At 40.5% G+C, this 24,677-nt stretch overlaps 1 protein-coding gene across 2 annotated transcripts in view; it reads right to left on the reverse strand.

Moving 5' to 3' along the window:
* The window catches only part of myo1ea (myosin IEa), a 43,787-nt gene extending 19,368 nt beyond the window's left edge, over nucleotides 1-24,419 (reverse strand). For both annotated transcript variants that reach the window (XM_088295683.1, XM_088295682.1), the window contains exons 1-9: nucleotides 24,159-24,419; nucleotides 11,585-11,728; nucleotides 9,864-9,953; nucleotides 9,302-9,396; nucleotides 4,635-4,722; nucleotides 3,060-3,149; nucleotides 1,433-1,564; nucleotides 508-642; nucleotides 276-408 (exon numbers count right to left, since the gene is read on the reverse strand). In XM_088295683.1, the coding sequence (XP_088151809.1) occupies nucleotides 276-408; nucleotides 508-642; nucleotides 1,433-1,564; nucleotides 3,060-3,149; nucleotides 4,635-4,722; nucleotides 9,302-9,396; nucleotides 9,864-9,953; nucleotides 11,585-11,728; nucleotides 24,159-24,161 (910 nt within the window). In that variant the 5' untranslated portion in view covers nucleotides 24,162-24,419. The remainder of the gene's footprint in view (nucleotides 1-275; nucleotides 409-507; nucleotides 643-1,432; nucleotides 1,565-3,059; nucleotides 3,150-4,634; nucleotides 4,723-9,301; nucleotides 9,397-9,863; nucleotides 9,954-11,584; nucleotides 11,729-24,158) is intronic.
* Between the last annotated feature and the right edge of the window lie 258 nt (nucleotides 24,420-24,677).

Below are 24,677 nucleotides of genomic sequence, written 5' to 3' on the forward strand. Positions count from 1 at the left end.
AAAATCGTTTCCCCCCCCCAATTCATCTCAGGTGTAATAAATCACATTGCAAAATGCGAAATTAAAACATTTGCATCACTGACACACCTCATATCTGCATGCCAGAAATAGTTTGTAAATCAGAAGATGGAATCAGACAGAGAAGCTGACATCCAATTGACCGGCTTGCATGAACACGGAACGAGAGAGAGAAACGAGAAGCAAACAGAGAAACAAACAAGACGACTACTACGACACAAAAGTGGTCCCTACGTCCGGTAAGTGAGTCCACTCACACTCTTCGCTCTCCACAGCAGCGTAGTTGCCTGCCTCCTTGAAACTGATGTTGCCCACGTGCAGGACGCCGGCCACAATCTGAAGCACCATGGCGCGGTCCTGATCCGAGATGCCAATCACCTTCATGGCATGCTGGCAACACAAAGAGGCAACAGTCACGAGAAAAGGGCACAGGGGACAACACTCACTGGGACAGAAAAGTATTTGTTGAAGAGGTCCTACGGTACTTACTACGGTCTCCTGGAAGTCATTTTTGTCATTAATGTCGTCTACTTTGTAAGAACCAGACTGATTGAGGTAAGTGTAGTAATCCAAACTTGTGATGCCGAGGCTGTTCTTCTGGTCGTCACTCGCGCCTTCTATCAACTGCGCACAGACATACAAAGACATGTAACGATGTGTCGGTTCACTTTTACATCACGTTCTGTAAAGATGCATTACATGGGCCGAAGCACTCACACTGGAAAACACATTTTCAAGGAGCTAAATGGGATACGATTTTCCATTCCCATTTGTAGCTATAATCATTTCTGCTCTTTTGGGAAAATGTTGGCAGTGTGTCTGTGAACATTTCTGTCCATTAATCCAGATCAATACTATACTAAACTCATTTTTTGTGGACGGGTTCTGGTTTCCCTCAAAGGGCCGTTACGATAAATGTATCACCTTACGTGATCACATCCAAACAACAAATTGAAGGAAAGCCAGTTTTAAAATCAGAAGCCAGTCAGTAATTGTTTGTTCAACGATTCTTCAATTCATTTTCAAAAGGCGGGGATTGGTAACAAATAAATAGCAATATCTCATATCTCAATGTTGTTAAAAGTAAAGAAAATGTGCTAGAAACAAGGTGACGAAAATGATTTGCCCTTCGCGGGCCACATAAAATGAGGTCGCGGGCCAGATCTGGCCCCCGGGCCTCAAGTTTGACACCTGTAGTATACTGCATAAATCTGAGAGGGACTAATGGCTCACAATCATTGTTATAGTTCATCCTAAAGGTTTTTAATGAGGTTGAAGCCAATCGCTGTTTGATACATGAATCAATTAAGAGATGTAGCCCAATACTTCAGTCCATATCTCGATTTCCCCACACAGAACGTTCTGGTGAGCCAAGCATTTCCTCAGTGCTCCGCAGGTCGCAAATAGCCCCCACCTGATAGAATATATGGAAACTCCTCTCGCCAGGATTCCTCATGACGACGCGTGACTTCTCCAGAAGGAAGTTGGAGATTTTCCCTCCGTCTGGCTCGCCGCCGTTGCTGAACTGGATCTCAAAGTATTTCCCCTGACGGACCAGAGAGACATTTTCACTAACGGGCTCACAGACAGGAGCTGCGGGCTCTGACGTGCTCCCGTGTGTGCTCCCATATGAACATTTGACTGCATTTTCGCTTTCTTCACCAGACGGGCGTGGAACGTAATGTCTATTCCAGTCGCTTTCAAACTGAGAGCAAGCAGCACGACACTGAACAGAGACATCATTTACCTCAAAAGCAGTTATTTAAGGCTGATGGAGCCAAAATTAAGAGATTTCGCCCGAGACAATACAGCGGGGCTGCGGAACTTACAGAGCATTTGATCTGGCCCGCCATGCAATTCTAAAGACAAATATAACCCGAGTGGAAGCCACACGCTCATAATATAGAATAAACATGTGTTCAATCTTTGCATCATATAAATTTAGTATGGAAGAGTCAAACGGCGACCCAATAGGAAAACTGTCCCACACGTTGCAATACAGCTTTGTAAGTGGAAAGGAAACATTTCATTGGACCGGTTTTCCAACCATTTTATACAGTAAGTATTCACTAGTATGGAATCATATTTGCATTGTTCAAGCTTTCCATATAACAGAATTTCCTTATGTGGGAAACGCCGCGCAAGTATATTAACAAAATACAGTTTGTTTTTTTTAGCTTTTTCTTCCGCTCTCTCACTCTCTAATTTCGCATCCCCTCCCTCACCTCACAAGACGGCATTGCTCAGCTTACATCGTGCAACTTTTGACGCTTCAACGTCCTCAACGCCCATAAATAGCGCAATTGAGCTAGCATTCTCTCTAATTAGCCGTCCAGTTAGCGTTTATTTATTATTTTTTTTAGCACGATAACAGTACACGTTCATTACGCCGCTGTACTTCGTCCGTCAAGCCGCATGCAATTTCCTCTGCGCAGGTAAACTGCCGGAATCGTACCGAGCCAGAATATATTCCTTGTTTTACTTTATATCCCGCTTCGCTTAACCGGATGCATTTCACTTTCTCTTCCACAGTCATAACAGGTGTTCTCAAATTCCTTCCTACCCCGGAGACGTCCGACCAATGCCTAGTGCGCATGCGCATAACGCCGATAGTGATTTCGTGGGAAGTTTGGAGCTTTTTGTCCTACCTGTCGTTTGTTCGATTAAAAGTGGGGAGTACTTAATATTTTTATTTTCCTTGAGTCTTATTTGAATTTTCATTGGCTCAAAATACACAGACGTGGGTTTCTGTAGAGCACATTACTCACGCAGTATGTATGACACACTCGTTGATACCGCCAGTAAAAGTTGAATAATTTACTGTTATCTGACGTTGAAAGTTTTTGCAAACAGACAGCTATGGGTTATCAGTTCCATGATTTTTCTAAAAGAGAATTAGCCAGACTCTTCTTAGAACCATCTGGTGTATTTGGATTGTCTTTGTGCATGCAAGTTTTTGAGGGTATTTTATTATTGTTAACAATACAACTCTTTGTAAGTAAATCAGTGTGACGATGGTGTGAGGTATTGGGAAGTCTTACAAATCTACTGGAGTTGTTGTTCCTAACCGTCTTGGCGTTGCCAAAGGCCTCCAGCAGCGGGTTGGACTGCAGGATGATGTCTTTGACGTGCTGCGAGGACACACGTGCACAATGAGCGACATCTCTCACACACGCATATATATGCCCGTGCGGACACACACACACAAACGCGCACACACATTCCATTGAGTGTATTAGGTAAAGACATCACATTCTTCACACCATCACTAGCGAGTGTGACTGCAACTTTCCACTCACACACTCTTATTGTACAAACATACTCTGTCTGGAGGACATCTTTCCTTTGCAAGATATTTCTATGTCAAACTCTCAGAAGATTGAAATGACAGACTTCCAGTCATTTTATGCAGACTGGAATGAATTACGCTACTCAGGAAAGGTTTTGAGATATACTGTAGGTCTTGCTGGTGACATTTCTGGATGAACCTACGATGCACCACAACCTTTTTCAGGTGAACTTAAATTGACCTTGCCGAAAAGGTTTTATCGTTTCAGTACTTTAAAGTGATGGAAAGGCCAAAGTATGGAGAAGGATAGGATCTACTTAAGAACCAATAACACAAGATCATCTGTGAAACATGATGGAGGTAATGTCATGACTTGATCAGGGGGATAAAAAAAAAAGGTTAGGTCTTCGACTGGAGCCTATCCCAGCTGTCTTCAGGCAGTAGGTGGGGTACACCTGAACTGGCTGCCAGCCAATCACAGGGCACACACAGACGAATAACCACTCACACTCACAATCACACCCTGGGACAATTTGGAGTGTTCAATTAAACTACCATGCATGTTTTTTTTGGAATGCGGGAGGAAACCGGAATACCCGGAGAGAACCCACGCAGGCACGGGGAGCACATGCAAACTCCACACGGGAAGGCCGGAGCCAGAATCGAACGCTGGACCTCTGAACTGCGAGGCCGCCGTGCCGCCCGTAAGTACATTTAATTAATACCAGAAAATGACTTTTGATACTTATGTACATTTAATGTCATACTTAAAGTATCCTATTACTTTCAAGTACTTTACAAGGCAGGTCATACTTTTATTATGTCACACTATCCGCACAGCTATTGCAGCTATCACTATCACGCCCGCGCAGCCTACAGTGGAAACACAAGCCAGTTTGGGTTTTGCTGTTCCAGATTTTCACGGTGAACTGAATTGAACGGTACCCCTTGGCTTCATGGAAGCCAGGATAATTTATCATTCATACAGTTTTGAGTTTAATGCAGCATCCCACATGGTCATTTTATATTTTCTGATTCGTTTATGGGAAGAAAAGTGGACCGAGTATAAAACAACAAAAATGGAATCGCGTTACAGTGCAAGCATTTCCTCATCACATTTTGCTCTTTATCAAGCTTAGAAAGAGGACGTATTTATTTCAGGGGGTTGACAGGTAGCTGGAATAGGCTGTAGATATATTAAATATCAAAGCTAGTCGATTTGATTTCATGTATCACGCATCACTCGATAATTGCGGTTTTAAGTATAAACAGAATGAGAAAATATTTGTAATTTTTTTTCTCATTTATAAGAAAAAGATGGACTCACCTGCACCCTTGGTCCGCCTCCCGACACTCTGGAGATATATCCCATTATGTATTTGGCTGCCACAGTCTTGCCGGCTCCACTCTCACCACTAAAAGAGACAAAACATAACTTGAGCTTTCTCTCTTATTCGTCTTTCAGTGATACACGGAATAAACAACACGTTGTGTGCTTTCCAGATCAAACTTGTGCATATCCACTTTGTCACTGTTCTTGTTTTCCCAGTTCTGGATTCTTTGTGGGTTTGGACATTTAGTTCCTGTTTCGCACTGGAGAACATTTCCCTCTTGCACATAAAGTCATAAATGAGTTGACTTGACTCAATTTATTTGAGAGCATACGTACGCCACATACATGCTATTTCGTATTTGGATTTTAACCGCTTGTTTTGTCGTTAGATCTTGAGAAATTAGTAGTGCCTTCAGTGGCAATCGGTGGCTTTTGGACCTGCGTCCTCAGTGGCCTAATCCCCTAATACCAGCACCAACATGTCATAATTTTAAAATATATAAAACAAGGGCTCTCACCTTTCACTACCAGCCGAATAAAAAATAAAATAAAATATTGATCTTTGACGTCTTTAGCCGTCAATGGCATTAACTCATTTAGATCATATTCCAAGGACCAATTAGAACAATCTTTGATTTAAAATACACTCCATATTTGGTGATTTTGCATTAAATACAAGATAGTATTAAAGTAAATACTTGTTAAACGCTTCACAAAAAATAGTAGAAAAAAAACGTGATTAATCGCAATTAATTACGGAATTCTTTGCGATTAGTTAAAAAAAATTTTATCACTGTAATTAAAACACAATATATACAGTTTTTGTACGCTACAAATAAAATAAAGGGAGCCTCTCAAAAGAAGCCGTGCAAGTCTATCTACACACCGACCTGCCTGTTGCATGTTTTTACGTTATTTTCTTTATCCACGATGAAAATGCAATAGTGTGTGGCCTTTGGTTGGAGACGGGACAACAAACCAAAAAACGAAAATATAGTCACTCCAGAAAGCTTGGCAGCCACGAGAATAGCTATAAAATAGGTTTGTTCTCTCAAATTGTCCTAAATAAATAATATTGCTGACAGTCTGGTGCATGTAAATCCTGTCGGGACACACTTGCCTTCATCTCTATTCCCACACCCTGCACTCTACTTTCCCTTCTTGACTTTCGGGTCATACTTATTTGGACGCATGCGGTTTGGCAGTGGAAGGCTGCGGAGTCTTGTTTTTATTTGACGTTTTTCTCCAGCGCCTGAAAGTAGAGTCGCCTTGCTAAATGCTGTGTGAAAAACAGCTGCAGCCTGTTAGCGGCGGCCAGAGGAAGTCATGGGAGCCACTAGTCTATTAACCCCCCCCCCCCCAGTCCAGCACCTCCTCAGTTCTGTTGGGACCACCTCACTGTACACTGGAAGTACTCACACTACCGCACGAGAGCATACGCGTTTCGGACGACCTCTTAAAATGTGTTTTGTATTTTGGGCCCATCGTGTGTGTGTGTGTTGATATCTGCAGGGATTTGTCATCTGTAGTTAAGCATCAACTCTCATTAATTGAGGAAATAACAGTTTGGCTTGTAAAGTAAATCTGATGTCTGAACATGATCTTGTTGTCTTCTGTTATTTGATAAAAAAAAAAAAATGATAGAATGGAACAGTCAATAATGTGAGCTTCAGGTAAGAAGACATAAGGAGGTGACTTGGGTAAATGTAAATGAAAAAATAAATCATGTTGAAGTACAGTGAAGCCTCGCATATTTGTGGTTCGACATTTAGGAATTCACTTCTTGGCAATTTTTGGGGAACCTTTCCTCTGTGAAAACTAAGTCGCTGTTTTGGTGCTCATGCCAGAGCAATCTTTTTTTTTTTTTTGCTTTTCCCGCCATCTTGTCGCATCTTGGTGCCAGAGAACCATACTAAAATGAGCTGAAGTGCTACCATTAGACAAAAGTAGTCATTTGCTGCTAGTATTGCATCTCAAAGGGTTGGGTAGCTTCAATTAGACGAAAGTAGTGATTTGCCATTTTGGCATTAAAGATCTATCTAGATGAATTAAGACAAAATTAGTGCTTTGCCACCATCCGCTTCGTGTGAAAAAAACATGCCAATCTTGAGTTGGTTTTTTTTCTCGTTCATGAAATGTCTGTAACGCAGAAACCCTATTCACATAAAAATAAACAACATGCAAAAAACAGACATGTTTTTTTTTTTATAGGACAGCGACGACATGCTAGCGTGCAGACTTTAAATGGCGGTGGTTATGTCTCAATACACAATTTTGTGAAATGAAAAGCAGAGCCCTTCTGCAAATGAGCTCATGGTTAGTTCATTTAAGAAAAAAAAAAGAACAAAACAATCCAGCTACGGCGGGAGATTCAATTCAAGGAGCTGTACGCCATGTATGCCATCATGATATGAAATCACTTCTCACACGGACTCATCATGGATGCTGAGCGCTGCCCGTGTCAATCTTGGTGCCGACTCCACAAAGTATTCGTACTTCTTCACTCCCGAGTCCCCACCACTGATTATATTGCTCATTTTCCAAATAAATGGTGAAAATTGGAAACACATGCCAATGCCTGGCCAGCAGTTGGCGGCGGCCTTCGTTTGCCGCCTCATCATAACACCACTTCCATGCTTTTGTTTTCTGATTTAGTCCGTCGCATAATCCAACTGGGTGCCTTTATGCGAACTAGCAAATGCTCACTGGGCAAACAACAGGCTTAAAGTGCTGAAGCTGGATTCAGTCATCATGAGGTAAGCACTATAGGAACCGCAAAGCTCAGGTGACTGACCCCGAGGATAAAAGGCCCCATCGTGACACGTCGCTCCTCTCAGCACAACCCACAACTGCAGCAAGTGACTTAAAAACAGGCTGTCGGGGGAAGGAGGAGTTAAGCATGCAGGTGTGCTTCCTGATTTTTTTATTTTTTTAAATCTGGAACGCAGGAAGTTGAAGAATGAGCAGCACACATCCTGGCTTCACGTCACGTCGATTGTTCTTGTATAGCTCCTCATCGCATCAGAAGTCATCTCGAGGCACTTTACGATTAAGGATCCACACGCCACATAAATATTTTTTTGGTTTTTGATGTTGTTATTTTTGTGTTATTGGAAAATTGAATACAAACTTGAATTATAAAAAAAGAAAAAAGAAAGAAAACCAACTGAACAACACATGAGCCAGCACTTACTGAAAAAAATAAGACGCCTCAAACAGAATCGAGGCTGTTGGGCGACCACCCGGCTCAGTTTCGATGGAGAGTCAGAGGAGAGGCAGAGGTGGTAAATAAAGAGACAAAACAAGAAAGAGCAATAGAGCGGCCAAGGGAGGCACAAGAGAACAATGGACATAACAACTGTGAATTCAACAGTAGACAAAGTCATGAGGAAAAGCCGACAAAGCGGCATTTGGTTGAAAAAAGAGCCACACCTGCAAACATCCTCACATTTCCGAAGCATGCAAAATCAAACACCGCTTCCGTAAAATTTGCGGAAAATACAGTAAGCCCCCCTCTCCATTGCAGGGGTTCATGCTTGTATAGGGATGTTTTTACAGCATTTTAGGCACATCCATTCCCTATCGGAACCACTTTCTCCTCACAAGGCTCGCAGGCATGCTGGAGCCTATACCAGCTGACTTCGGAGGTAGGCCGTGTACACCCTGAGCCGGTTGAAAGCCAATTACAGCATTTAAGGCACTTAATTAAAAATTAAAAAAATAAATAATAAAAAAAACAATTTAAAGGTATTTAAATGCTATTTTTAAATTATGCAAACATGTAAATGCATGTAATATTTTGAGAGCGAGCAAGAGCAAACAAAACGTGTTGCAGTACATAAGTCCTGCATTTTCCTAAACTAAAAAAAAAGCTATTAACATCGGTTATCTTTCTGTAGGCTTAAAAAGCAGGACTGAAGAGGATTTTTTTTTTTTTTTTTTTTGCCGCAGCAGCTCACAGCTCTCCCCTCCAGTGCTCTTTCTAACTTTTTATTTATGTCTGTTTGTTTTTATTAACACCATCTGTGGCAGAGGGGAGCTCTCTAATCTTGTTGCACACTGAGTACAATGACAATAAAGGGCTTTCTGATTCTGATTTGACATTTAATAATAGACACCAAAAAAAGAATTAAAAAAATGACTCTACTAAAAGACTTTGTAAATTGTCTGGTTTGGTGATACAATGACGTTAAATTACTCTTTGATGGATTTTTTTTTTTACAAAAAAAATATTAGCTTTAATCTGGAAACCAGAAAGTTTTTTTTTTTTTTTTTTTACTACAATCAAATGAATATCTGCTTTTGCATTTGAACTCTTCAATACTAGTCCCATGTTGAACGTTACGACGACGCAGCCATGAGTGCATATTTCCTTTCATTTGGGCCCGTCCGTGTCAACTACAATGAACAAAGATATAATGGGAGAAAAAGTGTCTTTTCCCGTCAGTCACCTCCAATAATTACAATGTGGAGGAACCTGTTAGGTTTGTGCACTTCGCCTCAGTCTATGATCATAATCACCTTTAGACTGCTGTGCAGTTAGAAAGCTCAGCTCACATAATCCGATTTTGTATCTTTGTCTACAATCCTGAACATTCATTGAGCATTAGGACCAAACAGTTCAAATATTCTTGATATTGCTTTTTTTTTTTTTTTTTTACCTAATGATGACACACTGGTTTTCTCGGTCAATCATCATGTTTCTGTACATGTTGTCCGCCAGAGCGTAGATGTGAGGAGGGTTCTCATACTGGGCCTGATGGGCAGGAAAAAAAAATCACAAGGATAAAATATTTTAAAAGATTAGTTTCAGCATTGTATCGGCCATAAATTTAAAAAAAAAAAATAATTATCGCACTGTGTTCTCAGTCACATCCTTTGCTCGCCACCCAGTTGCTTGACAATACATACAATCCATTATGCGTTTTTAAAGGCAACCAGTACTTTTTTTTCGATGCAATATTGAGTATTTGTGACAGTGTCTGGGGCTTTAAAGTGCGCAGCTGGCCGAACACAAAGTTCTGTGTCGGCATTGCCAAACTTTCCCGGTGATCGGGGGCCAGTTCCGGACAGGCAACATCTGCACTCGCCAGCTGGAACGTTCGCACTAAATCCAACCCAGTTCTTTTCAGCAACTTTGTTCTGCAGACGGTTACATCTTAAAAGCGGCGCGGAGGGCAGTGACACAGCCTGGGCGGGTTCAGGTTCAATTCCGCTACTCACCGCGCCTTGATAGATCTCCACTTCTTTCTCCCCGAAGTAAGGCATCTGCTTGAAGGGGTTAATGGAGATCAGCACAGGACCGATGTAAGTCTGATGGCGGCGTTGGTTAAAGATTTGAAAGAGAAGAGTGATCTATTCAAAAAGATAAATTAAACTCACTAGGAGAGGCATACGGAAGCTAATTCAACCCAAAAAAATGAAAAACAAAGCAGCCCAAAAGTATATTTTGCCATCCAAATTTAATGGAATCATTGCCCTCTTAAGTTGTGTTTTTTCAAACATGTTAAAAATTAACTCAATATAGTTCCACTCATGCTAAGAGAAACAAAATTGAAATCTCCGCTTGGTGACAAGTATTAAAAAACAAGTATTAGTGTGATATCTAAATTTAAATTGATCGTTTAAATTCAATGATTTGAATTGTAATAATTATTTTTTTTCCCGAAGTATTTATATTTTTGAATGAAAAATCAAGATAATTTTTCAATAAACTTTTACACTGAAAATATTCTTATATAAAAAGTACAATATCTTGTAATGTCAAAATGTTTGAGAACATTTTGAAATGTAAACATTCGCGGGAAAAAAAATTCACTAGCTATTTAACTCATTCAATCCATAAGACGTATGTATACGTTTTCAAAATTGTAATCCCCGCCTCCCAAAGACGTATTTATAAGTCTTAGCCTTTTTTTTTGCGTCATAGCGCCATGTTTTCATATCTTTCAAACACAATATTCTGTACGCCTTGCAAATTCAGTCAAAATTGTGTTTCCTCTTGTGAAACAAGCTGGGATTAAAAATAAATAAATAAATAAATCAATTGGGCATACTTATTGACCGGGCTTGGTGTCTGACGTATTTGTGCTTATGCACCAAACAGCATTTTGTTTTTCTGGGAGACTTCAAAAGACCCGTAGAGGCGTGATTAGGAGGAACGGGTTCCGTTCCTGGACTTCTGTGCTTGACACGGATTGTCCCTGACGAACACACTCTGCATTCAACATTGTTGTGCCGTTTTGTATCCTGAAACCAAAGCGACCCGCAGTGCTGCTGGCAAGGAGGCCACACAGTTGCTGCTGTTTGCTAACCAACATCTAAATCCTGACGAAGAGTTGTCAGGCCTAAAGCTGCCAGCGTTTGGCAAAGTTCACAACCCCCAGAAGCTGTCATAAAAGTGTTTTTTAGAGAACTGTTTTTATAAAAGCATCTTCATTCTTCATTCATGAGTTGTTCATTCAACAGTTCACGAGCGTATACTTGGATTGCAAAAATAATAAATCCTCATAGTTGTGCAATGCACATTGCTGCCAAGACTTTAAATCTAACCCAGAACGGCTGAATACGGTATAGCAGAGAAAAGTAAAGTTCTTCCTTGTGCCACCACTCTCTAAAAATTGGTTTGACATTGAATATTCTCAATTTTCTTTCTCTCTGTCTCTCTCTCTCTGTCTCTCTCTCTTGGCCTCTCTCTCTCTCTCTCTCTCTCTCTCCCTCAGTTTGCAACACTGTGAAATCCGCGCAAGTGACTCAAACATCTGGCAGTGGTAGCTAAGATGACCTGATGCCCCTTTAGCCGCAACTGGATTGGGCGTTAGCTTTCGACAACGAAGTTACTCACTGCCACGAATGACTATTAGGCTATTCTGGGAAAAGCGTAGGTGAGGGGAAGCTCGCAATTCCTCGCCGAGGTGCGAGGCGCCATTGTGAGGTGAGGATACAAAGATGTAGTCATCCATGTATCTCTTCTTCAGGTTGTCCACGATGGCGTCCTCGTTGATCTTGCTGAGCAGCACCATGTCGTCCACTCCGCTCAGTTTGATATTGTGGCTCTGCCAGTGGTAACCGAACTGACCCCGGCCCCCCTGAAATAAAACACACACAAGGAAAGAGAAATAGCTGAGATAAGCCAGCAAAGCAAACCAGAACACTTCATTTACTTTTTAGCACCTGTCATAAAACAAGACGATTAGATATAAATCATTGAAAAACTTGCTTGCGTGCGTACAATTTTGCATGTCTGCAGGGAAAGCAAAAAGTAGGTTTTTATTTAAACCTTAGGTACAATATATTCAAATGTATTATTCATTAAGTATTTTGTTGTATTTAAGCACAGCTAATGGTAACGTTCAAACTCCGTAATTTTAGTCTCTTACAATAGTATCACATATTTTTTCATCAGAAAACCTCGGCCTCATTCTTATAACCACTTGATGTATTTTAATGTTGGTCATTATAGCGGTACTTGGATTTTCTTTCGGTGGATGGTGTAAGCATTTTCAGAACCACTGGCTTATATTGTGCAGGTGTACCTAATATTATGACCAGTAAGTATGTATTGTGTTGGTTCGATTTACTTCATATTTTGATGAAGAAAAGTAACATTTTAGTTTGACATTCAGGACAGAAATTGATTGCTGTTAAAATCCTAAATAAAATATATTGACAGATGAAACTGACACAACCTGAACACAAGTGAGCATAAGCAGCCTAAAATATGGATGGATACAATTAAAAAACAAACAAAAAAACTTAAGTTTGGCTTTGAGCCACCTATGAGCTCATCAGACAAAGAAAAACCGCTTATTCACAATCTGCACATTTTGTGATTGCTTCAGCATGATGAGTGCGCCTCTTTTTGGATTCGACTTCCATCCACATCCGAACACTCTTGCCCACATCTCTTGTTTTGCTTAAGCTGACTGTGAGGTCATCCATCAGGCGCTATGAGTCAGTGTTGTGTCACTCGGCGTGTGGCTACTGTGGAAGAAGGTCACACCGTGCAGTGTGGCCGGCGACGGCAAATCAGCCACTTTTTAACCTTTGACTTCCTCCCCAGAGGAAAGTGGGGAAGCCTGGTGAAAGGAATCTATTTTACTACAAACCCCCAAAAAGACAAAATAATTTGCAGCCACAATCTAATCAAATCTGTATTAAACAAATCTCCCTTTATAGAAGTAATAAATCAGTATTACAATCTCGCGGTAAGACAGTCGCTCATTAACTTGTTATTGAGAGAAGTGGTATGCTTTTAACATCTTGCAAGGTGAATTTAGAATTTAACAAGAAGAAAATCAACCACTTTTCACGCTGTGTGATAGCGCAAAATGTTCACAGCTTTTTTTTTTTCCGACTAACCCAGATACTTTCCCTCTCTTGTACAAGGACCAATTAACAGCTAATAAATCCTTCACATCACATCCTTAAACATGTTTTACAACTCTTTTTTTTAATTTATTTAGGTGGGGCCAAGAGATATGCGCATATTTTTTCTTTTTACAAAAAACTGACAAATTGTTGCATCAAAAAGAATGGAAAAATGTATCCAATAGGTGTTAAGTTCCTCATGTTAGTTTGCATCGAAAGAAATCCTTAGGCTGCGCTTTTAAAAGGTAGCGATTGAATGTTTGGTTTATAAAGGGAGGGGACTGTTTTACAATTGGCGTTTAATTACAGACTCGGAGGAGGAAATTTTGCATTTGTCTGAGGCTTTTGACAAACGAGTCTCTTTCACAATGTATCTTGCGTGCTCATGAGGCCACAGCACAGGTGGGTACTCCCAACTTTAAATAACTTGTTGAAAAAATTCTACTGGTCAGTGAAGTGTTTATGCGACATATTTTTACTTGAATATTTTTGTTAAGAAGAAACACTACTTTCATGCTGGCTGTTAGCTAAGTTCCGCTGGCCCCTTGCATTTTTATCTACCAACATTTATAACTGCTTGGGTGATCTATTTTGTGTGACCCTGGGGAACATACTTTTTTCCCCGCCGTACTACAATAAAGTGTAATTGCACCTCCACTCCAGTAGTTGGCAGTGGCTACAGTTAGCCAAAACTCACACCTTGGCAAGCACACGCGGACGCAGACTAACCGGCCAAGTTACTGACATCACTCACTTGGCCACACCCCTTAAAGGTATGCCTACAACAAAGCAGTTTTTGTTTTGACCTGACTTTTCCCAATGTACAGTGAACAAAGCACTTTATTTCTTCACATTACATTCTCTTTGAATACGTATATTTTTTCCCTCATATTATTTTAGATAACTAAAACATGGCTCATTGGCATTTCAACTCCAGTAAATCACTGTACACGCAGATGATCAAACAGCGATATTGAAGGCACAACGTATGCTCCACGTGTTTGTGATAAAAGTTGATCCAATCATAAAGTCATCTCAAAGGAAGCCATTGATTGGCTTTTGATGAACAACACTATTTGTAAAAGTATCGCACATCTCCAAAGCTTTACATCATGCGATAATACACGCCGAGCAGTTTACATAAGCATGTTTTGGCACCACAGACAAAACCAGGACCCACAAATGCTTCATGTCGTTAATTGACAACAGAGAGTGGGTGGAAAACCATCCGATGGGAGGTGGGGGGGTGGAACCAAGTGTGCCGCAATTAACCTGTCTGGAATGAAAAAGTGCAGATTCATGATGAGGGAACTAATAAGTTGTGCACGTAGGAGGTGCATGTCAAATGTCGGGAGAACAGCTTCATGTGTTTTGACTCGGGCTGGTTTAATGAGGCAAGACGACTGAGAAAATAGTCTTACGTCAGTCACAGGCAGGGAGGAGCTGGCCAGGGAAACAGGGCGGCACACACAAATACAGACACATAAACACAAAGATGCCTGGGAGGTGCCTTGATTGAGCGCACACTGGGCTGCGTAGGGTTAAAGGTCATCGTGCTTAAGTGTGTGATAGTGGTTGAGAGTGATGCCATTTTCCAAGAAAATTGTCAAAGTTGTTTTAGGTTCAATATGCTTCTCTACCGGGAACCAAATCCAAACTAAAGGTCGGGGAACCCCCCCCCCCCCCCCTTTCTACATACAGAAGGCATTCCAGCATCCGGCCTGATCCATAAGTCCAGGCTTTCCCTGCCATGCAAATACCATCACCATATATGGAAAGCGCTGAGCAGAAGCTGGCTCAGCGAACAGGAAATGGCTGGCTTTGATTCAGTATCATAAGCGGCACTTTTCCCCTCATTTCTTCCTTCTGTGCTTTTCCACCGCAGAAGCTGACACACAGTCCAGCCAGTGTTACCGCTGTGAGCATGAGAAACACAAGTCCGCCCTCCTAAAATTAGAAACAAGTGAGGCCGCTAATCGCTTTGTAGTGGCAATCTTGTACTTGAAAACAACAGAATCTATGAGGAAGTGCTTTACAGATTGTGAGCGCACAAAAAGAAAGAAATGTAGTCCTTGCCATGTGGCGTGTATGAAGAAATGACCTCTGTGGGAAGAGCAATCACATGAGGAGAAAAGTGGAGCAAAAGAGATATTATTTAACAAATATTTCCATATAGTTTATTCTGTACTTCAAGATTCTTTTCTCCTCCTTACGTGGGCCCAAAATTCCTAAAGTGAGATTGTTTGATAATCCAAATGTGTTGAGATTAGTGGTTCCATTTAGGCCTCATTATATTAGACAGAAATGTTGTGGTACTTCTGTTCAAATATTTGAATACAATATTTCACATATATGATTGTGTTGCCATATTTCAATGAACATTTTTTCAATTTTTTTTCGATGATCTAATTATTAAAGAAAACCTGACTTTGTATTTTGGGCACATAGGGTCGCCATCCACTTGTTCTAATGTATATCTGAGACGGCGTATTCATTGCTGGAAATGGGCAGGCCTGGCCTGGTGAGTGACATGGGTGTCAGAGTGGGTGTGTCTGTAGAGTGGCTGTTAACTGGCTAATCTGTCAATCACTAACCGAATCATTAATTGATCAATCTGCCGTCGGCAGCTCATGTGTGAATGAATGTACTTTTGACATGCTTGTTTCATAAAGTGATTAAAATTCTTTGACCACCTTTGGGGAAATTAAAATACAGTCTACCCATCGATGGTGGGCGCTATTTTTAAAATTAGTTTAAAGTTATCATATCTTGTTTTGGCAATCGTACATGTGCTGTTTGTTTTATATATATTGCACTTAATCTTTGTGAAATGATCCTGAATTTTGGACATTTGGCCCTCTTTAAACAGAGTTTTTCTCTTGGCTTGTCGCCATTGCACCAATTTATTTCTACGCAGAGTGTTGCTAACCACATTAGCCCGTGAGGAAAGATTCACTATTTTGCAATTCAATTATTCAGGAAATAGACTTGAGGAAAAAATGCTCTAGTGTGATTTTGTGTACTCTATAGGAAATTACAAACCCTTTTGTGTGTGCATCCATTACTCACGGCAGTCTCCAGCGAATGCTGGGGATTCACTTTACAAGGCAATCGGTAGCCAAGGAAATTAGTTTTATATTTACGACAATTTAGCAAGCAGCAGGGTTCCAGAGATTAAATCCATATTTACAGATTATTTGCTGTACTCGCTATTGACAATATGGCCACTGATAATAGCGCCATGGATTAAAACTCCACTAAACTCATTTTATAAACATGTGTCACAAATTAAAGCATTTTTATTTTAGTAAGGGGTGAAACTAGTCGATGAAAGTGTCCAAAAAAATTATTGTTGCCTCATTGTTTTGTAATGCCAAAATGTTATACATTATAAAATTGCTTAATCAAGACACAACTCTATCTAGCTGTTTTGCATCAACAAGCCAAGTATCAAAGCCAAGAAATAAAACATCCATAAATACATCCATTTTATGAACATACTTTAAAGAATAAGAAAATATAAATTATGTGGATGAGACTTGTCACTGTCTAGATGCCAACCTTGGTGGCTTGCTTTTAGTTTGAATGATGTATGGGAATCAACGAACAGAGACATGAACTTTGCTTGTAATTATCCAGCAATCCATCATGAGGAATACGTCGGACGAAGCAGGTTGGCAGCAGAAACTGTTGTGAAGCTATGCAAGCTAAGAGCAATGTAGCAAACCATCGCATTTGCAAATCAAAATTGTCATATTGCACTTTGTTACCGGACAAAACGTTAACAACGCGCACAGTATTTGTGGTCTTGACAGACTTTTCTTCTATCCTGGGAATGATCTGGTTTAGCTTAAGCGTAAGGGAATGTCCCATTTGGACAACGAAACTGCAAATCTGTTCTCTGAACTCTGTCCACCAAATTAAGATAATCAGAGTCAGGATAAACCATCCGCACATGTCTTAATTAAACATTCAAAACTCCGAATTAAACCCTAAATAAAAAACATGAACTTTAAGTTTACGGTCAAACTAAACATAGAACAAAGAGAATTACGATATTTAAAACAACTACATAGCTTAGCCTTTCAGTCCACTAGCTTAATGCTAACACTAGACATCATCTACATTGTGAGGTTATAATTCATTCAACTATGGGCGGGACACAGTTAGAAAATAATATATATTCCTTATCCTCTGCGAAGGGGGACTAAAAAGGGCACACCAGAAAGAGCAGTTCAATTGATGCCATGTGACAAAATTGGCTTCATTCTTTTTAATTATATTTAATAATGCCAAGACTGATTGATTTAGTAAAGAACAGCAATATGGAGGGCTATTTTTTCTCAGTGGAAAAAAAACAATACAGCGGGGTTTTTTTAAATATATTTTTATATCGTTCATTCAATAAGTATTATGGTGTTTTGATTGACAAGTTAATATTCCTGTTCTACATCACTCCCCCCAAAAAAGCAATTGTAACACAGAAATGTTGTTAGAATTAATTCATGAAAAAAAAACGAGCATTACAAGCTTTCAAAGGACAGAATGTTTGTCACGACTCTCATTAGACTTTTCAAGTGTACCACTGAGGCCACATACTCCCTTTTTCCATGTGTATTTTGACATGATGCCCAGTACCACCATTTCACACGAGATCGCAACTTCACACAAGATAAGAGTAGACACCAGCAATTTGTTACTTTTGCTGGATGGTGGTAACATGAGCGCTGACTAATTGTCAAGTCACATAATGCTCTTGCCTACAGGGAAGGGTGCGTAAGTAGCGCAGTGTCGCGCCAAAGAAAAGATCCCCAACACATCATTAACTAAAATTACACACAGTTTCAGTTTTGCTCATGCAGTGTTTATCCTCAGAGCTTATTTGAAACATCGCTGACAGAATCAGTGTTTAAAAAAAAAAGCAAAATATATAGTCTCTGAGATCTGAGATGAATGCGGTTAAGAGGGGAACTCTTGTGGAAATCAAAGACAGGAACATGTCACTCCAAGTACTGTACAGTATTCTTTATAGAGCAACGTCAGTAGTGGTTGAACATAAACAGCGCGTCTGCAGTCACGGCCAATCTGTGTGTCACTCGAACTTCCCACTCGGGTTTCAATCAATGATCCTGGGGCGCTTTGGACTGAACACATGCAAGGAAACAATTGTACACTCACTTTTAAAACCTGAGAACCAAGATGCCCTCAGTGGCGTTCTTCCCTTTCTTCAAATCACTACCACATCGAAAGCCGAATAATCCTGAATATATTCTTAGTGTTTGAATGGGGGGGGGGGGGGAATCATACATTCCACTCCAGTACTGCAGGGGGCGGTAGTGTGAATCACCCTACAAACAAAACTGCACTTTACAGTACCGTATTATATTTATAAAAAAGAAAAACTGAAAAAGCACAATTGAATTGAATGTAGAGGATTAAATAGTTTGTACATTAGCATCATTCAATAGGCATTGTGTTGTTTATTCTGGTGTGCGCTCCTTGGATCCAGATGATAAAGGATACAGTGAGTATTGTTGTACGCTCTGTCATGTTTTGCTGCAGCTGATGCTTATGGCGTCTTTCACCGTGTGTTAGCATTAAGCTAGCGGACTTTCCAAAACAATCTAGGCGGCTGCTTGAATACGTGTGCATTTTTTTTTTTTATTTAGTTTAAAGTGATCTCCAATTGCGAGTTGTAATAAACAAAGCAAATGACTAACTAAGCATTTGGTGTCTTTTCTCCCACACGGGTTTTTGTGGTCAAATACGCTGGCCGGCTCAGTCCATATCCCCGCGAGTAGCAGTGGTCGTGGTTTCACATGCTGGTTTCCAGTGAGAAGGAAATCAAACATTGCTATTCCTAAACGGTTAATGGTCTTTGCTGTAAGTCTTAACTAAAAACACACCACTCATTAAAAGGGACCTGAACAATGGCATTAGTGTCTCACTTTGTAAGATGGTGTGGAACGTGTACTGTACATAATGAAGGGTACTGAACTTTGGACAATTCTTCATTTCAGGCGCTGAGAACAAAATCTGAGCGACATTGTGCTATGTACAGCTCAAATTGTATTCAAATACTAATAACGATCTTGTTTTTTCTTTCTTTCTCTCTTTTTTTAACATGTAGCTCCAAATACAAGAACTGGCACAGTGAAATCATACGGTACAGTATTCATCTATATATGGGCACAAAGTGGCACCCTAAAAAGAATGACTAACACCCTGCACAACAATGTTCCAGAGGAACAAAAGGACCTGCCGACTCAGATTAGTTCCCTATTGCACTGTCTACATTTATTTGAGTTTTTTTCTCCACACATGACGCAGGACGACAGAGTCACAGGACACTATTATTAGATACTCAATTGGGGTAATTTTATTAGATTAGAATTGCATTATTTGAACAGATGATAAACCATAAAAGGCTCAAATTAGCATATGTATTGACCTCAGCTGGTACCCTGAATAATTAAGTATAATTAAGTACTCACAGGTTGTTCTTAATGAGATAGTTCGTCAGTTTCCGATAAGAGCAATGGATCATTAAATTGAAGATAAATTCTAAATTCAAATTCTATATACAAAATTGAATATGAGAACCTATCGAGTAAAACAGATGAACACGAGAACCTATCGGCAGACAACCGAAGCACAAACCTCGACAGCCCACAAAGGCAATGAGGGATTGTCATGCAAATAAGCAATGGCGTTCTGCCGCATCGCTTACGCTTGCTGCAGTTTTTGCGGCGTGATCAACTGAAAAGTTTTGGCTGAGATGCAACACCAACATTGGACCTTACAGCGACAGTCTAATAATATTATTGTTGTATCAGATCACAGCCAAGTAAAAGGCTTCAGGCTTTAAGTTGGAAAGCTTTAGCTTTTAACAGATGAGCTCCTGGGCTAAATGCCTTCACGTTTTTTTCAGATGTTGATGTTGATGTTCAGTAGCTTCATGCAGATGCCAAGCATAATTCTCGTCTCTTATCATACAAACTACAGGAGAGGAGGCACGCAATGTTCACCTGCTTAGTTTTAAGTATAAATCCAGAAATTATCCAAATCTTGATACATTTTATCAGTTCAAGAAAAACAAGAAATTGGACACCATGAGATCCAAGTCAGGTCTCGATCACATCTCGATAACAATTTTCATGTCATCACTGAGGATTTTGTAAGTGTGTTGCGGTGTCGACAATGCACATTCATTCAAGACCTGCTGTCGACCACAACTCACGCCCTGTCACTTCACGCACTTGCCTGACTTGAGCCAAACGTTCAAGCTTAAATGTGCCCTTTCATCTGAAATGTTCCGCCTTTGCCCTTTCATCTGAAATATTTCTTTGTTCTTCCATCTTTAGGAACATCACAACCACACTCAATGCAAGTAAAGAGGATTACATTCAATGTTAGAGTATTAATAAATTTGACTTGACTCGAGTTGCTTGGCTTTACCATCGCTACGTTGGAGCAGCATAATTGCCGCCTGGCAAGATTTTTTTTTCAGTTCTGAACTACAGTCAGCCCAGTCTAGTGCAGCCCTCTGAATAGACTTTCACTGGCTTTGTGTCGTGTTTTCATCAGTGGCTGTAGTAGCTGATCTTACACTCAGTGCTTTGTCAAGAACGGATCCTGTTTCAAGAACCTTGCCATCGATATTATACATTGTTCATAGTATTGACACCATAAGGGACAAAAAACAAAAAAAAAACTTTTATAGTGCTGCTCCAATGTCAATTTGTGAGCCTTGGGCAAGGGAAGGATAAGCTGTAGAAAATTGCAACGCCTAAGGTGTCAAATGCCTCACATTTCTCTGAATGATACCAGAACAAAAGAGTAAAGTTAACATTTGAGACACCATGTGTATTAGTTTTTGAAAAACTGCTACATCACAGATTTCTATTACATGTGATGAGGCAAATAATTAAGGATTCCTGAAGATTTTAGGGTGGCTTGTGCCCCCCCCCAATACTATTTTAATAGCGCTGCCCCTGCACTGAGCAGATCTCTACATTCAGAACCATTTGTAGTAAATTGCCTATTTCTAAAACAGTCCTTGCTTGTAGATCATTAATGTGACGCCATCTTCACGAATCGGACCTTGATACGGAGCAGGAGGAGGAGTAAACCAGTTTTGAAACTGAAATGCTGTATCTTTATTGCCAAGTCATTAAGAAGAGACACTTTCTTATTTTAGTTTCTTTCAGGCTTTGTATAAATAGAAAAGTGCTATATAAAATCAATTTATTAGTAGTGTTATTAAAATTTGCAGAATTGGTCTGCCGCACTTCCAACTAGACTGGACATCCCTGGACAAATTATGAACACAGGCTATGGTCATAAAACATTACTTCGATGTAATAATTGTCCAGCCAGGAGGAAGTCCATGGTGTCAACACTGTGAGATTATCGTGTGCATTATAATGAGGTCATGTCACTAACTTTCCTTATTCACCACTGTGAAATACAGCAGATGAGGTTGCAAGTCAAGGATTCACATTACTTAAAGGTCTGGCTGCCAGTCAGTCGGAAAACAAGGCCGAAGCCTAAATAGTGAGTCGTGCGACCACAGAGATAGTACACACACTGCTTTGGGGACACAGTAAAAGACGTGTGTACGCAACAAGAGGAGGAAAAGTGCTGTGCGCTTCTCGTCTGACCACTTCTACAGTGGCGAGTTACATCAGAGCCAGGAATACTAAATGCCTGACGTCATCACTACCAGGGTCAGACTTACCATCAGGCAAACACAGCAAACGTCTGGGGCCCCGAGATTTACAGGGGCATGATATGTCTCGAAAAAAAAATACTGATTAATAAAAATGTCTTTGATGTAAGGAATTGTTGTTGTACTACTTAATTCTAGTGCTTAAAAAGACATCATAATCTATCATGAGAGTTTCTAAAGTTCCCCCTCTCTTCTCATAAGGCTTGGCAATTAATTGAAATGTATTTGTGGTTTTGCTTTTGGCTTCTCTCCATCTTAAAAACATTATTGAAGAAAAACGCTTAATGTTCCGAACTGCAGTACGCGAGTATTCAAGTTTCCGACGTTGTGAAAGTACCCTGAATGCACCACGGTGCTTGCTCGGCAAGCGTGTGACGTAATGTGGTTCTGCAGTGATTCTCAACATTTAATGACACCCCAGTTGGAGTTTACAGTAAAACTAAACACACAAGAAAAATAGACACATTACAAAAACTGCTCGAAAATAACTTTTTCTATGGATACGTTTTCATCAGGACAGGATGAACAGCAATTCGATCTACAGGTGCAAAATGTTCGATATGATTGTGAAAATGTAATGTATATTATTAAAATGCCTCATGTTATCAAAACACTTGTTGGACTTGTTTAGAATTAGTTATCATGTAACAACTACTTGTACTGTACACAACTTTAATTTGCGGAGCAGTTTGTGGAACAAGGAAAAAAAACAATGAAAAAAATGTTTTTAAATGAAGGATACACATTTTCACCCTGCGTACAAATTTGTTTCACCTGCGTACAAATTTGGATTTGGGTTTTAGTTTCATTATTCTGATATATTTATGATGGCTTTGTGATTCTGACAAAAACGCCTGAGGCATGTTATAGATATATTAAGTAATTTTATATAATATGGAGTTATTTTATCAGTGAACATGCAGTCAATTTGAACTGAGCAGACATGATTATAGAGCCTAGACTGCTCCAGACTCTGGACCTAACAAGTCAACAAGTCTGCAGTGATCACAAGCCACAGCAGTGCAGCGAAAAGGAGGACGTGTGGAACGACTCCAGAGGAGTGTGCTGAACCACAGCAACAAGCCTAACGAGTTCCCCAGGTGAATGGGTGTCCGTCCTGTTTCAAGAGTGAGGGAGCTGGAATTCCAGAGCAAATCTCAACAGCAGCGACGGGTCAGAGAACGGAGCGCCAGCTTTGAAACCAACCGAGAGCGAGTGGGGGCTCGGTCTGGGAGCAAGAGAAAATAATGCAAACCATCTGCTGTCATGCCGACGTGCTATCCAGCATCTGGTAGAGAGGGAACTACCGAGCGATGCTATTCACTTAGAATGGCAGTCTGAATATTTACTCCCTGTCTTAATCACATGGCATGGTCTCCTGGGCCTTAAGAACACCTAAATGTGGATAAACATAACAGCAGATTGTGTCATACTGTTAGTTCACTAATAGATTAAATAATAAAATGTACTTTCTCTGTGTACTGAATGTCAGGCAAGCCTTTATAAGTCGCCCCAACTCTGGGCTTATTATGAGCCGTTTTAGTCCTTGACGCAAAGCATCAAAAGATGAAATACCAGATAAAACAATGTTAAACTTCAATGGTGCTTCTGAAAATGAAAGGCCATCTTCCTGGATAGGTCATGTAAAATCTCTTTGGCAGAGAAGGCCTGCTGGCTGGTCACCTAAACTACCCTAACTAAAACGCCCCCCTCTAACCCCCATCCCCCAGTGAGCATCAAGCCACCACATTTTACAATTTCACCTGATGGTTGGGGGAAACTATTGCCAAAACAAGGCTGAGTGAGGCCACATAACCTCTAGGTGTGTCTCTTGCAGGGATGCCATTCAGTAACCAGGAAAAACCTGTCTCCATGCAATGAACAACCAAACACGCACGCGCGCGCGCGCGCGCCCACGCCGAGCCTGACACATATGCTACCTGATTCCTGTCGCATGAATAACCGGTTTGTGGCAAGGATATGTCCTTCTTGTCTCAAACTATATTAAATCCTCTGGCCGCAAGATTTAATGCACTTGTACAATAAAGCTGTGGCTTTATATGCACTTTAAATTCGGCAGTATATTTAGCACTGGTGTGGAACTGCACTGCATTCTGAATGATACGTTATACAGTAGTATGTCAGCCAAACTAAATGACAAAAGACATCTACAAACTGAGTAAATTGACCAGTATCGCCACAACATAAAGCAGGTGTACCTAATGACGTGTCCGGTAAGTGTATTTGACTGGGGACCAAATGTCAGTGCAAATATTACATCACCTACAAAAATCACAAGTAAACGTCCCATAATAAAGTAATAAAAAGTAAGTAGTGTTGGAAATTTGAAATATTACAACTTTTTCGGGCAGTCATGTTTTGTTTGTTTATTTTTTAAGTCGTTAAAAATCACTCACCATCTTCAAAGCAACAGTGTTCTCCTTCACCGGCAGTCCAATGCTGTATGTTTAAAATGAGTCAACTTTGAAGCTGCAGGGCAAAATCCAAAGCAGACGGAATATATTTCCGATCGTGTCCGACACGCGTGGATGCGGCCACTTCAGCTGTGTCCTCCGTCCATTGTGAGCAATGACGTCGTCTTAGCTCTGTGACAGCAGCAGGCGGACGAGTTCAAACTGATCCGCGGCGAGCAGTGGCCTCAAAAGTGAGGCACTGAAACGAAAACACAGGAAACCGAGCCACGGCGGTCCAATGAAAGGGTGCGGAGCTGCGATCCTCATTAAATATTCATGAGGTGACAACACGCATGCGCAACTCTGAGACGATGTCGAAAGTGCAAAGTAACGTTAGTGTACTGTACTTTTTATTGTTATTGGCACAAAGCTCACTACAGTGTATTACACCTCCATATTTGCATAATCTCGCTTAGTCTCACTGTAAAATTGTAATTATGTGTATTTTCTTTTTCATGTGGG

Source organism: Idiotropiscis lumnitzeri, chromosome 5 (assembly GCF_059441095.1).
Source record: "Idiotropiscis lumnitzeri isolate Australia: NSW breed Sydney's pygmy pipehorse chromosome 5, RoL_Ilum_1.0, whole genome shotgun sequence".
Lineage (NCBI taxonomy): Eukaryota > Metazoa > Chordata > Actinopteri > Syngnathiformes > Syngnathidae > Idiotropiscis > Idiotropiscis lumnitzeri.